At 40.6% G+C, this 16,468-nt stretch overlaps 1 protein-coding gene across 1 annotated transcript in view; it reads right to left on the bottom strand.

Annotated features, from left to right (window-relative positions):
• The window catches only part of COL4A5 (collagen type IV alpha 5 chain), a 73,640-nt gene that overhangs the window by 28,952 nt on the left and 28,220 nt on the right, over positions 1-16,468 (bottom strand). The window contains exons 4-25 of the mRNA XM_064426846.1: positions 16,302-16,346; positions 15,516-15,560; positions 15,348-15,410; positions 14,546-14,599; positions 13,855-13,881; positions 12,581-12,661; positions 11,496-11,558; positions 10,929-10,964; positions 10,802-10,843; positions 10,602-10,694; positions 8,425-8,478; positions 8,264-8,320; positions 6,051-6,095; positions 5,897-5,950; positions 5,677-5,718; positions 5,080-5,212; positions 4,279-4,452; positions 3,371-3,454; positions 2,082-2,174; positions 1,445-1,515; positions 1,036-1,227; positions 444-612 (exon numbers count right to left, since the gene is read on the bottom strand). Of these exons, the coding sequence (XP_064282916.1) occupies positions 444-612; positions 1,036-1,227; positions 1,445-1,515; positions 2,082-2,174; positions 3,371-3,454; positions 4,279-4,452; positions 5,080-5,212; positions 5,677-5,718; positions 5,897-5,950; positions 6,051-6,095; positions 8,264-8,320; positions 8,425-8,478; positions 10,602-10,694; positions 10,802-10,843; positions 10,929-10,964; positions 11,496-11,558; positions 12,581-12,661; positions 13,855-13,881; positions 14,546-14,599; positions 15,348-15,410; positions 15,516-15,560; positions 16,302-16,346 (1,717 nt within the window). The remainder of the gene's footprint in view (positions 1-443; positions 613-1,035; positions 1,228-1,444; positions 1,516-2,081; positions 2,175-3,370; positions 3,455-4,278; positions 4,453-5,079; positions 5,213-5,676; positions 5,719-5,896; positions 5,951-6,050; positions 6,096-8,263; positions 8,321-8,424; positions 8,479-10,601; positions 10,695-10,801; positions 10,844-10,928; positions 10,965-11,495; positions 11,559-12,580; positions 12,662-13,854; positions 13,882-14,545; positions 14,600-15,347; positions 15,411-15,515; positions 15,561-16,301; positions 16,347-16,468) is intronic.

The raw sequence follows: 16,468 nt of genomic DNA, 5'->3' as shown, positions 1-16,468 counted from the left end.
CTTCATCCTAGGTACCATCATGTGAATAATATTTCCATAGCTGACACCAGCACTGCTTGATTAGGATCTGTGTAGTTGACAAGAAAGTAACAAAAGCAAACTTGTTCAGAGCAAGCCCTTTTTTCCCAGCCTGTTTTAGCTGCAGTATAGCCAAGCACACAAAGGTAGTTACAGTGCATTTCCACTGCAGTCAGTGGGGAAGGAGAAACTTCCCTGGAGGTCAGAGCAGAAGGTGAAGCACGTGCCTAAAGTGACTTGACACAGATGCTGCCCTCCCTCTGGTTCTGTGAGGACCCTCAGTAAGGCAGCACACAAATAACACATCATACAAAGCCTCTGGGAAATGTTTAGAAACAGCATTATGTTCTGAGAAGTACCTGGAGCAAAAGGGGCAAAGTTTGGCATTGCAGCACCTGCTCAGCAGCACCCAGAGACCAACTCACCTGGGACACCAGGAGGCCCTGGACGGCCAGATACCCCTTGGATGCCCTTTTCACCAGGTGAGCCTTGTGGACCAAAACCAGGAGGTCCAGGAAGTCCTTTCTCTCCAGGAAGACCTGGTATCCCTGGGTCACCTGGAATACCCATTTCTCCTTTGAATGCAACACTGCCCTGAAAACAAAAAGAGCATGATGGGGAAGAATGTATTTACTGCCAAAAGTGTTTCATTGTTTCTGCCTTGAAACTCTGTCAGTTTCCATCCTTCCAGTTCTCATGAGCTGCCTACATCTTGCTAACATGGTAGAGAGCAGGCCTAAACCTGGCTACAATTCCTCTCAGTACCCAGGGGAAATGTAGACAATGGCAGAAGGGTCCCTCTGACACTGCCCAAGAGGAGCCTTAGCTTATTTCAAGAGCACTGGCAGATTCAGGAGGCACCTCAGTGTATCATCACTAGACTGGCATTTACTGAAGAGAATTCCTGCCTTATCACATACAAAGTGCATTTGTGCCAGCTCTCTTATCTGCACTATGTCAAATGCAGGACTTCCCAAAACATCCATCCAGTCAAGGACAGCCTAAAATGGCACTCACAGGTTCCCCCTTAGGGCCAGGCAAACCTGGCAGTCCATCTCGTCCAGGAGTGCCATCGATGCCAGGGAGACCTGGGGGTCCTGGGAAGCCAGGGTCTCCTTTGTCACCTTTCAGTCTTGGAGAAGTCAGGACATCCCCTGGGTCTCCTTTAGGACCAGGTCTACCAGGAGCACCTGGGGTGCCTGGGAAGCCCTGAGGGAGGAAAAAAAAAGAAAGGAAAGAAGAAGGTATTTTAGTTTTTCCTTTCACTCTGAGTATGGAACAATGTACAAATCATGCATTCAGGATCGTTATGGACAAAAAAAATATGTATTAGACAATAAATTAAATCTATTGTTTACAGATCTACCTATCATGCAAGACAAACGAGACACTGTTTTCCCCACCAGAACATAACACCACCACTTACTGGTGGCCCTACAAGGCCAGTTAATCCAGGAAGGCCCTTTTCACCTTTTGGTCCAGGAAAACCAGGAGAACCTGAGTAACGCAGAAAAAACAAAAGAAAAACAAAGCTGGAGAGGCTGCAATATCAAACATTGTTTCATTGATAATAGCTAAATTGTTTTAAAACCAGACCAAGTTTACTCTGGTTTTTTTGGGGTTTTTTTGAGAGCTTCATTTTATTTCAGCAGAAACATATTTTCAACTCTAAGTTGAATCAGTAGTGTCAAAAAACGTCATGCTTTTAAAAAGCTCCAGCTCTTCCATTACTCCAGGAATAGCAGTAGTAGAAGTTGATTTTTCTCTCTCAGTTAAATCTACAGCAGACCCTAAACCTTCAAAATGCAGAATGCTTGCAAGGCTGTCTTTGAACAGAAATATTTCTCAAAGACTAGATTTTCAAAGAATGAGTGTTTGTTTTACACACACCCATCTTGTTTCTTTCCAACTGTGAAAACACAACGTGCACCAACTCTGCACTGGAGCTGACAAATGCTTGTACACGATATACAGATATATTGTGACCATTGCACCCACATAACCCTGATAAAAAGTGACTTTATGGAACATATTAAATCAACTACTGAAGACTCCAGCCCTACCTGGACTACCCGGAGGTCCTGGTGGTCCCCTCTCCCCAGGAGGACCAGTTACTCCAGTTCCTATGCAGTTGAAGCATGTGTCTCCTCGATCACCTAAAAAGATTTGCATTGAAAAAAGTGTACTTGAGCATCAGGTTTTAGAAAATACTAAAAGAATTCAGCACAACAGCAACTGTTTTCTTGCTACTGATCTATAATACCAGGTCCAAAGTGACTACTTTAAATAATTATAAGCCTCCCCTCCCTCAAGTTAAACTAAAGCTTTTTGGTGGCTAGGAGTCAGACAACCAATATCACATATGATTAGAATGTATTTATGACAGTGAAAAATAATTAAAACAAAAACAGGGCTTTCAGAAATAGAAAATAAAACCATGGACTTTTTTTTTCCTCAGCAATAGTGTCCCCTTTTAAAGTAGGTACTTGATACTCCTAACTACAATTATAAACCACCTGTATCAAAATCCCAAACAAACTCCAAGACTGCAAAATAAATACTGGGAATGTTTCATTGATTTGAAAGTAGAGTAAAAGTATTGAATGAGTAAAAAAAGATTTGTTTCAAGAAGCTTAGGAATTTCCTTCACATACAGACTTATGTGACATTCATCAGTGAAATATTTGAGCATTTCATTTAGGTTAATTAGTTAATCTTTACAATCTCCGTGACAAAATATTTTTCTTTGAAGTGAGTACAAAATTAAGTGAGATGTCTAAAGTCATTTATGATGTCCATGGTTGGGCTAGGAAAAGATTCTCACTTACCCATGTCAGCATCCTCATTGCAAGGTTGTCTTTTTGGAAACAAGGATATATATTAAATATGACTTTCTTTTGCTTAGCAAACAAACAAACTCACTGCAGACTGACCAGCTCAAATTAGGAGTCTTGTATTTATAACTTTAATGCTGCTTTCCATAAAAAATGTCAAATGTATTCATTTACTAGAAAACATTTTCACACAGACTTGGCCAGACTTGCTTGCTGTTACAAAGCACACAGTTTCTATCTGCCTGGGAGATACTCATAAACCTCAGGTTCCATTTTACTTTATTAGGGATCATTATTGGTTACAGCCTCACTCACTCAGACTCCTGTGCTTTAATATTAGGTGTGAAGGAGTATCCTACACTCAAAGCAAAGCTTTCTTACACAGAGACATAAAACATCTGCACTCAACCCTACTGGGAAGGGGCACCATTAATCACTATTTAATGCAGACTTTACATTTTTTTACCACAGTTTAAAAAAAAAGGAGAAAAATAGAAAACATAGCCATGACACTGTACCTTTTTGGCCTCGCTCCCCTGTAAAACCTTGTTGTCCTGGAATTCCTGGAGGACCTGGTGGCCCTTGCTCACATAACCCTTCACCTAAGGAAAATCAGGAGAGGTTTAAATATCTATTTGTGTTAGACTGACAGCAGCACCAAATAAATGTATTTGTGTGGAGATTCTAATACACCCACCACAATCACAAACATTTTGGCAAATCAGACAGGACTGCTGGTGAAAACCCACACATGTAATTCAATCTGAGAAGGAAACAGTGATATTACACAACAATCTTCAATTCTTTACAACCTCAAACATCTCCCACTGCTTCCCACAGCCTACACACTTCCATCTCTACACTTCATTCTGATGTTCAGCCTCATCATAAAAACATGCCTATGAATCATCCTCAGAGCAAGGGCACTTCAGATGCCAATGCCATCCAGACACTAAATTCCTTCCTGAACCATCTTAGCCCCTCCTCACTACAGCTTTCCAGTTCTTATATTCCATCTGCCATTCCCCACTGTCCGTATGCAAAAAAAAAGCCAAATGCTTTCATCCAAAGTATCCACTCCAAAGCTAATTTCATGTGGTCTACACACTAGAATATTTATGACATGAAACTGGAATTCTGTGAAAAGTTACACCTTTGACTCTCCTGCTATCACAGCTCTTAGAAGGGAACAAATTCTGTACCTCTCCTTAAGCCTAAGGTTCTCCTACAGATGTCCTGATTTGCAATGGGAGCAACTTGGAGAACCTATAGCAACAGAATCTCATGGACTTCAGCTGCTGATAAACAACATCTCTGGAGGTGGAATTAGAAAAAACCAAACAAACAAACCACAGAAACCCAAACCTAAACAAGTGTCAAAGCTGTTTAGTCTCCTCTACTTGCTGTTTATGTGATCATCACTTACCAGGAGCAACAGATGGTGCAGGTGGCCCTGGGGGACCTGGTGGTCCTGGCGGTCCTCGTGGTCCCTCCACTCCTGGCTGCCCAGGAATAGAAACCCCAGGTAAACCTGGATCTCCCTTCTGTCCCCTCTCACCAGGTAAGCCAGGTGGGCCAGGAGGTCCAACAGTAGTGATCCCTAAGACAGGAAGGATTTAGTTCCTTGCTAGCTTAATGGTTTACATCACATTTTTGCAAGGATGACAACGATACACATTTCACATTTTTGGAGACGTTTGTTTGAAAAATTGACCTGAAACTCAACAACTAAGTTTATGATTGGGAAAAAATAAAAGCAAAATGAACAAAAACCAGGACTAATGAAAGAATTATTGATGATAAAAACCCCCATACATAAGCTGTATCATGAGAATCATTATGTTCCTCTCTGTGCACATATAATGCACATACAGGTGTCACTGCTCACTCCCACTGTAGACTCAGATCATCTCCTAACAGACATGTGGTACACAAAACTTTCTCTGTGCCATGCAATGGACAACATATATTAATTACAGATGAGTGATATGACATAGATTACCCCTAGGAGCATAAAGCTAGTATCTGATCAGCATCCTCACTTCACCACAGCAAATGAATGCTCAGAATTCCTCACATTATCCTCAGAAGTTAAAAACTACCCCTCAAGCTCAAACGTAGTTCTAAATATTCTGCTTTCTGTCAAAAGGAGTGTGTAAAGGCTGTGAGCCCAAATACCCAATCACACATTTGAGCATACAACTTCATTTAAAGCTTGCGCTCCTACCTGGAGATCCTGGCAAGCCAGGTGGGCCTGGCCTACCCGAGAATCCACGCTCCCCTTTGGCTCCTGGAAGTCCTGGCAATCCTTTGCTACCTTTTGGTCCCACTGTTGCATCTATGCCTGGTCTTGGAACAACCTGTAAATGTTACATGCTCATGTGAAGCTAATTGCCAAGAAAAGAGTCATTGGAATCATAAAGAGTTGTGAGGGAGGGAAAGTTCAACATACTTTGAACCTTATGCCAATGACAGGATGCTTTCCCCACTCCACTGAATTACCAGGGAAAATTCCAGTAAAGAGCACTCCCCAATAGGAAGCTGTTTGCCTGCCAAGCCAACACAGTTACAACAGGCTTCAGTGAGGCTGACTCAGTCCTGCTGGTCTGAGGTTATAGCCCAGCCTGTGTTTGTGACCCAGAAAATCCCAGAGCACAGAACTGATCTCGAAAGAAGGAAACCATTGTTTTTGTCAGTGTATGTATGAAATATTTTCTGGTGCTCTTGATGTTGTACCCAGAGATAGGACCCTCAGACAGCCAAGAACTACAATGAAACAACACCATCAACCAAATGCAGAAAAAATAAAGGATCAGCAACTTACAATTCCAGGAGGACCAGGGGGACCCATGTCACCTTTTTCACCCTACCAATGAAATTAAGAGCATTTTTGATACTGTGCAGCACTACATAAACAAGTTATTGCAAATATTCCTCAACACTGTAATAGCAAAGGCAATGCAGTTACCACTCAGGCAGAAATGAACTCAGTGATGGCAAATTATCCTTCTATTACAGCAATATTGACAAAAATCCTGGCATACCTTTTCACCATCTCTTCCTGGAGCACCATTTATTCCAGGCCCACCAGGTAAACCCTTCAAGAAAAGGGAAATATAATCACATTCAGATCTTCTCCATATCAAAAGAAAAGCTTATAAAGAGTCTGTTTAGATTAAAAACATATGAATTACTCACATCCCTACCAGGCTGACCAGGTTCTCCATCTTTGCCAGGCTTTCCCTTCAAAGACAAACATGCATTGAAATAAAATGTTTCAATGGTAAAGAATTCTTATGGAAATTATGTTACTTGTTTCCCATTTTCAATGAACCAAACTATCTAGAATGCAGTCCCTGGGACAACACAAAGACATCAACCATAACCAATGGAGTTACCTAAACTGAGGTTTCCATTTTGAAAACCAGAGCACAAAGCCATGACAGTCTCAGAGTAATGTTGGGTGAATACAGCACAAAATGATCTCCAGTTAACTACTGCTTATTCATTGTGCTTACTACTCCTTTTATTTTAGCATTAGAGAAATTCTTTATTTGGAAAACAGATCCTGAATCCCTAAATAGTAGAACACTATACTTAATTAGGAAATTAGTATAATGTGACCAGTGAAACTAAATAAAACTTTGTGTTTGACTTTTAACTCTCCTTTAAATCAACATGACTTTCTCATTAGTACCAATGAAAATACAAGATGAAGTTCTGCTCAAAGAAGTGACTTCTAAAAGGCATGTTCTTGCTGAACAGATTTGTCATTGCTGCAATAAAAGCAGGGCAAGCTCCACTTTATTCCAGACCATTCACTGGGCAGACAAATGGCACTTCACTGTCAGAGTCACAGAAGCCATGTCTGGGGGCACAACTCGAGCAGGTGATTGAGCTTCACCTAGTGAACCTTCCTCAGTGCCAAGATCAGCTCTCAGTCATTGATAAATTGATAATAAGACCCCACAGATTTAGTGAATCGGAGTATAATGGGATTTGTGAAGTTTGTTTTCACTAGTGATGAGCTCTAACTCTCAAAACTGAGGTTTTAAAATTTCCTGTGAATGTGCAGAACTATCTATTTGAATATGTAGACTGACATTTTTATGAATATATTTGAAATGGCTTTGAGCCTCACAGAATCACATGAAGCCCCAAAGTGCAACTTTCAAGTAACTAAATAGCAAAATTGCACTTCAAGTATGCAACATGCTCAGATTCAGAGTAATAAAACCAAACAAAAATATTGGTAAACAAGTTTTTTGCAAAAGGCATCTGACATATCCCTCAGGACTTTTATCCTTTGAGATCTTTGCAAATTTATGTGGTTCCCATTTATTTTTGCAGAGAGAAGCAACAATTTAAAGCCCACTCAAAATATAATGAGACTTTTGGCTTGGTAAATCTGCTTTTCATGCTCTTTAAAAGAGACAAATCAAAGTCCATCTATAAGTCTCAGCAACTATGAAGGATTTTTATCAGCAGTACCAAACATTTTTTCCACTGTATTTATTTCCTGTGGAAATTGTAAAACCTACTACCAGCATGTTTCTAAAGTATTCATATATTGTCCAATTAACCAGAGCAGAACTTGTGCCTTGATTTTCAAAGGCACTTTGTTGATGAAACAATGCATTCAGAAGCGGTGGAAGTGAAGATACTGAATGTTTTGAACTGGTTACAGCCTCTCTTTTCTTTGCTGGTCCAGCCCATGTTATTTTTATCCTACTTAGCACTTCTATGATCTTCTTCAGCTTTTTGAGCTGTGATATCCAAGTACATTTAAATTCCAGGACTGATTTGAGTCTGATCAGGAACAAAGTGACTCCTGCTATCCCCAGATAAAGCTATTCTGACTTGTGCCCTCCCCAGATATCACATAAATCAAGACATTCTCTTGGGAAGTGACAAATGGACTACTTTTGGTCTTAACAGAGTTCAGAGACTTGGTTTTGAGACTCACCTCACAAGCAAACCCATCAAGAATGAGTTTACATGGACCAGCTTTTATATATACATATGTCTACACACACACCAATCTCATGCTGCTTGGCAACAGAGCAAACTGAATGAAGACCCTTTCTAAAAGGAAACAGCAAACTGCTGCTTCAGAGAAGCAGTCCAACAACTTTGAAGGTTTTCATATGTTAACCAGGTAACAAACTATTTTCTCCTGCCCCCTAAAGTAAGATCTACATGTAGACAGCTCTGTCAGAAAGCACAGAGGGCCACAGCTAGAAGCCCTGTCATGACCCCTGCACGTCATCTACCAGTTGCCAGGTTACAAGGAGGAAAAAAAGTAGTCTCTTACCCATAAGCTGATGGCCCCACCTGAATTCAACATTTGCTTAATTGTCAAAGATAACACTGAATGGAAAGATAAATGTTTGGTTAAACAGACTACTTACTCTTTTGCCTGGTTCTCCTTGCTCACCTTTTTCACCTTTCACACCACCGGGAAGACCCTGGACACACAAACGTCATCTTAAACTGAGCCCACAAGCCAGAGCAGACTGAAGTTACAGTTCTGATAGAGATGCATCAAAATAGAACTAAGAGTTCTACTCACAGGAGGGCCTGGAGGCCCAGGAAGTCCTGGTGGGCCTGGATCACCTGGAATACCCTGTCAAGCATGGGCAGAGAAAAAGAGGATTAAGGCTTTCGTCACTCCCTAACAGCTCAGTTGACTTTTTTTCTTAGCTAGAATATTTTTGCTGTCATTTAGATTCCAAGCCACAAAGAATAAATATGATCCTTTCTTTGTGTGGAATTTCAAGTGAATCTATAAATTTTATTAACTGCTCATCCTGTTTATTTAGGTGATTCACTCCACTAAAAACACAGCTGCCTCTTGCATGCACTGCAGCAGCTGGCTTGGTGGCCTGCAGGTGCTATCCAACAGTAAAGAGAAGAAAGGAAAAAAAAGGAAGAAAGAACAAACAAATGCCAAATCCTGCTGAAATTATAGTAACAACAGTAATTAGATGACTGGTAATTGCTGAAATTGAGAGGCCATCAGGATCAAAGTATGTTTGTCAGAAAAGTATCACAGGCTCATTGTGTTAAAAAATTATCATTTCTATTTTGTCTTATTACACCTTTTCACTATTAACCTAAAGAAAAGTTACAGGCTACTGAATCCTCAAAGTTTCTGTGCAGTTTCCATTATTTTCTTAGAGTCATCCCAGACTCAAGCCCGTCTACACTTGATTTTAGTCAAAAATCATAGGTGGAAGCACATACCAGAACTCTGCGTGCATTTCACAAAAAAAGTCACTGCAATGTTGACATTTTTTAATGATTGTGCACTACCAAGCAAACATTTTGCTGAAATAAAAACCAATTTGCAGACTTGGAAATCATTATAAATGTTGGTCAAAGGCAAAGCACTCAGAATGTTTATAATTCTTAGTGCTTTAAAAGAAGTGTAGATAGAATGCTTTTACTTTGTACATTTACATAAATTAGGGCCAGTGTAATTAGACCTTCAGGGGTCCCTAATGACAGAAGCAAATTATTTTGACCCCAATAAAATCAGATTAATTTTTGTTTCAACAGTGCGGTCAAAATGTTACCTTGTGTTTTCTTAGAATTATAAAGACACTCAATGCTGCTCTACTTTCTGTCCTATCACCCAGTTACAGACAAAACCAGAGACCTTCCCAGGATGACTGTGCACTGCAGCACAAAGTTCTAATTAATGCCTTAATGGTGCTTAATGCTCTTCTGAAAGGAAAAGTAACAAATGGTTTTGATCAAGATGAAGGGCAGAATTGTCCTACACCCTGCTCAGATAAAACACTGCTGTGTCCCAAAGCTTTCTTCTGTGACACATTTCCCAAGATAAGAAGATGGAAAGGAAGAAACTGATGGAAACACTGATGGAAGAAACTAATAGTTTACAGTTCAGTTACTACAGTGACATTTGCAAGATAGCCAGAGCACAAAAACGTGCTTTCAACACTTTCCTCAAAGTATCTACCTCAACTCTTCTATTACCCAGGGTGGTATTTGAGAACATCACAAAAACTTCAAGGAAAATGTGACATCCAGGCACCCACGATCCTGCTGGTTTTGCTCAGACTGTCTATGGCACCCAGAATTAAACAGAACTGCAGAATGCTCCCCAGTGAAAAAGAAAGAGAAAAAAGTGTAATAACTTAAAAAATGCCAACTCTCCCAATGACCTTCTGGCATTTATGGGTAGGGAGGGATCCATACCAATCAAAGCAGTACTTTGAGCTTACTTGTAACAATATGGCTGATATTTACTTTTGAGATGCCAGAAACAGGGAAAGCACTTTATTCAGACCACAAGGAATAAAGATCTTGGGGCATCACTAACAACAAAAAAAGAAGAAATTGAATTAAAATTTTTGAAAGACTTCTTCACAATGGATGACACAGCTGGTTAATTAGTGGGAATCTGAATCCCCAGACTGCTTTCAAAATTGCAATTCTGGGTGTTCCAAAGAATGGGAGTATTTTAACTGCTTTTAATGTTCCTGTGAACTGCTTTTAGAAAGTTTCTTTAGAATAGTTATTTTACAAAGGGAAATAAAAACTAATGTGACTAGCATGATTTCTATTAAAGGAAAAGTACTCAGGCCTGGAATATTCAGTACTCTGAGAAATAAAAAAATAGAACCTCTGCAGTAAGCAGGATGTGACCATACATAAGCCAAACCAACAGAGGCTGCAGCTTGATCACACACCCACCACAGATGGGTGCAGTGTCCCACTCACCTGATCTCCTTTCTGAAACTCAATGTCATTTGGTCTTTTCTGTTCTCCAATTTGTCCTGGTGGCCCTGGAGGTCCCTGAAGACCTTGTTCACCCTAATGTGTAGGAAGATGCAGCTTGTTACAGGCAATACGAGCAAAAATGGCAAGCATAAGTATTTTGAAAGTAATAAGTAAAAATATCATTATGATCACCTACTCACTTTTTCACCTTTGGGTCCTTGGAAATTCAAACCCATATTACCCTGCAAAAAGTATAACTCATTAGCCCTTAGAAATCACAAAGAGAAAGAGAAAGAAAACAGTTCATCAATATGAGAAAGACAGTACCTTGGGTCCTGGCAGCCCTGGTGGGCCAGGAGGTCCCTATTGAAAAAGGAAACCAAAAAACAAGTCACTTAAAAGCACTTTACAATCTCCTGTAGAAAAAAAACCCAAATAACAACAATGCTGCAGCTTTGATTCCTGTGAATTATCTCCATGCTGAGAAGGCACCTTGCCTGCCTTTGAAAACTCAAGCTGTTCAACTTCACAAATGTGTAAGAGACTAGTTCATCCCTTAAGTGAGACCATAAAATGAAGCTAAACAGTCAGGTATTAAATATCACAGTCTAAATAAGCTAAATCTTGTCTCATGTTTCACATTAAGAAGCCTGCACAACGATTCAGCACAACTTAGAGCAAAAAGATGTCTGGAACAGATTGTTTCAGAATTATGCTATTTAAAGGTGCCCAGTGACAGCTCCAGGCTGAACTGAATGTGTGCTTGCTGCTGTCCTCAAACCAAGTCCTGACTACCATGATCTCTGCACTTTCCTGACCTGCCTGTGAGAACCCGAAATGCAGCAGTAACTGTCCCATTTAAGGCTTTCTGAACAACAGGTTAAAGAAACTTACCGTCAAACCTGGGGGCCCTGGAGGGCCAACTGGGCCTGGTATTCCCACGGAGCCAGGGGGGCCCTGTTGAGGAAGGGGAGGAGGCCATGAGAGGCACCTTTTTATGAAAAAAAACCCAGTGAGAGCCTTAAGCTCAAATAACCCCAACAGCTGGCATCCCATCCATGTCACACCAATGTAGCTGACCACTAACCTACCAATCTGTCCTTGGGGAACGGCCTAAAGGGGTGTACATCATGTTAGGGGTTCTGCTCTTAACACCAATGCATCTCTTTGGCTGGGAGAGGGGAATGCTTTTTGGTTTGTTTTGAACGACTTCTGCACTTTCTTTCTCTTCATGCACTGAGAGAGAACAACAAAACACTGTGTTTGTGATTCCTCCCAGCCAGAAACAGACAATAGGGAAGCACAGATCAGAGGACCAGAAATGCTAACAGGCTCAGTCTGGTCACAGCAAAGTGGGGCTTGCCTCTCTGTACCAGGAAATGGGAGGCTGGCTCCTGCCCAGTTCACACTGATAGACTCATTTTCGGCTCCCCTTGTTCTTCCACTAAAGCAATGAATGGCTCAGTGGGGAAGCACAGGGCCTGGAGTCACCAGCTGTTTGCACAGAGCACTGCTGGGAGAGCAGAAACACTGCTCAGGATGGGCAACATGAGGAGAACAGCTGAGGCATCACCCTCTCCTCCCCACCATCCAAAACAGCAGCTACAGCCAGGAAGCCAGATGGGACCGACTCGGGGTAAAGAAAGGAAGGGAACTCCAGTGATACAAAGAATGTCTAGGAAGGGGGAAGAGGCAGGGAAAGCAGGGAAGCAAATCAGTAACTGAGTACTGCTGTCTGCTGGATACCACCCTCCTGACCAGGGGACCTTTCTGGCTTCTGTGGCTCACCCTGTTAACAGCAGTATGGAATCACACTTTCCCTCAAGCCACAAGCCAGAGGTACATTAAATGTGAGCCCTGCACCTTCAAGGTAACATATGAATCCCCAAGCATCAAGTTGCCAGTTTTCCTGTAATAAGAGTACTTTTCATGTTATCTTTTTGGCAGAACACAGCCCAGTAATTCTTTATGCAACTTACAGGTATTCCTGGAAGACCTGGAAATCCTGGGTCACCCTTCTGTCCTGGCAGCAAGGATGTAATTATTTCACCTGCTTCACCCTAGAAAAAAAAAAAATACAGTTGACTTTAATTAACAACACATTTTACAATTCCTTACCACCATTTTGGCACCAAAGGGCACATAGTGGCTCCTAAGACTCAAGAGAATCTGAGCTATGCTACACCCTGGCAGTACACCTTCATATAAACTCTAGATTCTCCAAGAACAGCTCTGTTTAAGAGAGATTAAGATTCTAAATGGCTAAACTAATAACTATTAAATTTATTCTGTACAAAGATAGCAGCACTGATTTAAATTCCAAAAGATTAGGGGATTGAAACACAAATTCTTCACAAAAGAAACATTCCAGCTTCATGTGAAAGCAGTGGATAGGACACAACAGAAAAAAGGCTCATTCAGCTTTTTGCAATGTCCCAGCTCATGAGATTAATGCTGAGTGTGCTGCTACAACAATTATGCTTTGTGGTCCATATTGAAGTAATTTCTTATTGATTTCAGGGAATATCTTTGTTTTGAAAGTATATATTCTGATGAGACTGTCTTTTAATGTCTTGAAAACAACTGGGAAGAAAACAACCGGGAAGAAAAAACAGCTAAGACAGACAATTTGGCTTAATAGTCCCAAATTTCCAGTACCAGTGTTATGCTGTCCTCTCAGGAGTTTAACAGTGTAATTTCCTCCTAAATAGATCTCAATCAAAACTGATGTTTGGGCCTGTGCTCAATTGGTCAAAGGTACAACAAAACCATTAAAAAATAAAAGGTTCAACATCAGATCGTGAGACTCTAGATTAGGAGAAAAGGCCACCTATGTAATATGTAGAGTACAAAAAACCATTTTCAAAAGAACAGAAGATGTTGTAGATTCTTGTCACTGGGTATTTTAGGTCACTATTGTTTAGTCTTTAGGAGTGTTTTGAGTATGCACAGGCACACTAATGGTGCATTTAGGGGCTTGCAGACATTTTGTTAACTTGGTGCCTCAACACTGACCCTTCACAGTCCCAACAGCTTCAGGAAACACTCTGCTGCTCCTCGAGCTACTGACCCAAACAAAGCTACTGCAGAATTCTCAGTTAGCTGCACTGGGGTGGCCTGGAAACACCAAGAATGTCACCCAGGTTCCAGGGGTGCACACAGTCTTGCATGAAACAAGCAGGTTACGCATGGCAGATCCCACTGCACACCCATGTCTGGTAAGCACCTGGATGTGAGGGTACAGCACACTCACCTTCATACCTGGCAGCCCAGGGGGTCCCTTTGTTTAAAAGAAACAAAAAAATTTAAGATCAATAGAAATAAATCACTGGTATGTTGTTTGCAAACCACTAATCAGATCTACACCGTGAGGCAAACATTAAAGACAGGAATTTATAACAATATATGGAACAGGGGAAAATAAATTTTTATGAACTTCAGAATCAAATGGAAAAATTTGAGGACTTTTACAGTGAACGTTGAGCATTAGAAGGATTACAATTTCCTTTCTTAGCAATTTATTTCTATGCTGCCTTCTATTATCTATCATGTCTACTACATCTCTGTACTTTGGTTCTGACAGTCACTTTCCTGTCTCCTTGTGTTTTGTACTGAAAACACCCTACCTTGTCTTTTTTCTGACCTATTAATCACCATCAATACTCTTCAGATACACAAAATCTTCCTTCTCTGACACATATGCATGTATTTGTATTTTTCTGCAGGTGGTAAAGCATCTAGCATGTGAGAATTCAAAGGGGTTTTTAAGCTTTACCACAGCATGTAGCAGAAAAACTCACTTTCATTGGACATTTAAAATGCTCTGATTAAATATTTAAGAAAATCCTGTTTATTAAAAGAAGAACTGCAAAAAGACTGATATTTATCTTATTTTTCACAGAAGTCTTTCAGTGGATTACAAGATTGGGAAATCTTTTACTTACAGGAGGCCCTTGTAAACCAGGAAAGCCTGGACTGCCTGGGAATCCACGTTCTCCCTTAGGGATGAAGGAAATTATTAGCCAACACCAAACCAAAACATAACAAAACCAGAGAAACAAATTTTGATTCAAAAGTCTAGTTTGTTAGCTTAGGACTCCAGAATAGAAAATTGTACTGGAACAAGACAGAATAATCACTTAGTTAATTCACACAACTGATGGAAACAAATTTCCACAGCCAGGTGTTTCTGCACACTTCCAGGAAAAGGACCACACTACAGAGATGGAAAACTCACAGAATGCTACAATCAACTTGTCCTCTGGGAAAATCCCAACATGAAGCTAAGGAGCACATCAGAATGAAATTACTCCCTCCAACATCGACACTGAATCAGTATTTTCAATATAATATTAAAAATTAATAATTAAAAAGTCTCAGTGTTAAGTAATGAGTTTTCATTGGTAGCAGGAGTCTACTACAATGAGGAGACACTGCATCAGAGGTAATTATCAGACACCTCTCAGCTGTAACTTATACAAGTAAGGATTAGAACACAGAGTTCAACTACAATGGCTGCAGAGCACAGAGTGCTGTGTCTTGGTGCTGGCAATTTCTGCCAAAGTTTGTGCTTTAAGTACCAGACCAAGACTCCTTCTCTCAATGAACTGTCTTGGAATCACCTTCACAACTCAGTAACAGCAAGTACTGTTGCACACAACAGACCAAACCTATTGGGTAGAGTCAGGAGAACAAGAGCTTTTTACTGTATTATTGTTGCATTAAGATTTTTTTAAGGAATTCCACCTTAGTTCCATTGCATCCTGGGATACCCTGAGGTCCTGGTGGCCCATCTTGTCCTGGCAATCCCTTTAAAGTAGAAAAGGGAAAGAAGAGTTAGAGTGCAGGATGCTCCTCTGGGCTTAAAAGACAAAAGGGAACAGATTTGTATCTGCACAGCCCATTGCTACTCACAGGAAGTCCTGGTGTTCCTGGAAACCCGGGAAGCCCTGGTGGACCCTAGGAGGAAATTAACCATGTGTTTGAAATAGTACCGTATGAATGGGTGTGCAAAAGGATTTGCCAAGATTTCACTAAATATAATTTATTTGTGCAGATGTAAGTAAAGACAGACAAACATCTGAATCACCTCTAAAACAACAACAAAAAAAAGAATATCATGCTGACATGGCATTCAAAGTTCTTACGAATCTTTCAGGGAAATAGTCACAAAAACATAGAAAAGACAATACAGAACTACTAAAGTAATAGATTATAGATATGAAGAGAAAATGAACACTCATGGTGTGAAAAATGGATGTAGGCCAATGAAATCAGATGTATCAATTATTACCAGCTGAGGTGTCTGACAGAAAAACAAAGGCACAAAATCTAAAGGACTTCCAGACAAGTCCACCTCTCCTGTGTGTACCACAGACATACTGCCTCTACTTCAGAATACACTGAAACAAAAGCACTGGCACTTGCTTAGGTCCTGTGTTGCCAAACAGATCAAATGAGTATTGGGGCTGCTCTCCCTAAACAGTTCATGAAATACAAACAACATGTAAGATAGTATTGCCCATGCAGTCTGGTATTAATTATAAAAAGCAGTACAATCACTTCTGGTGGGTAGATTACCCTTCAGATTTAAGTCAATTTTTTTTCTTGTCAATCACCATTCCTGGTAGGACCCACCCACTGCCTGCTGGTCTTTATCATTATTCCAACATATCACCCCAACACTGCATCCATACTTACTCTGATTCCTTTGGGTCCAATAGGCCCTGGAAGACCATCGTCACCCTAAAAAACAACAGAAACAAACAAGACCCCACACTCAAGGTGCAGTTTGTGTTTCCATCAAATTAAACAGCAAACCTTAAGTTTCTCCTACATGTTCACAGTAAGCGGGCTAAAAGTTACAG

The sequence above is a fragment of the Passer domesticus genome, chromosome 7 (genome assembly GCF_036417665.1).
Source record: "Passer domesticus isolate bPasDom1 chromosome 7, bPasDom1.hap1, whole genome shotgun sequence".
NCBI classification, from domain to species: domain Eukaryota; kingdom Metazoa; phylum Chordata; class Aves; order Passeriformes; family Passeridae; genus Passer; species Passer domesticus.
This window is presented reverse-complemented; position numbering and strand designations above follow the sequence as displayed.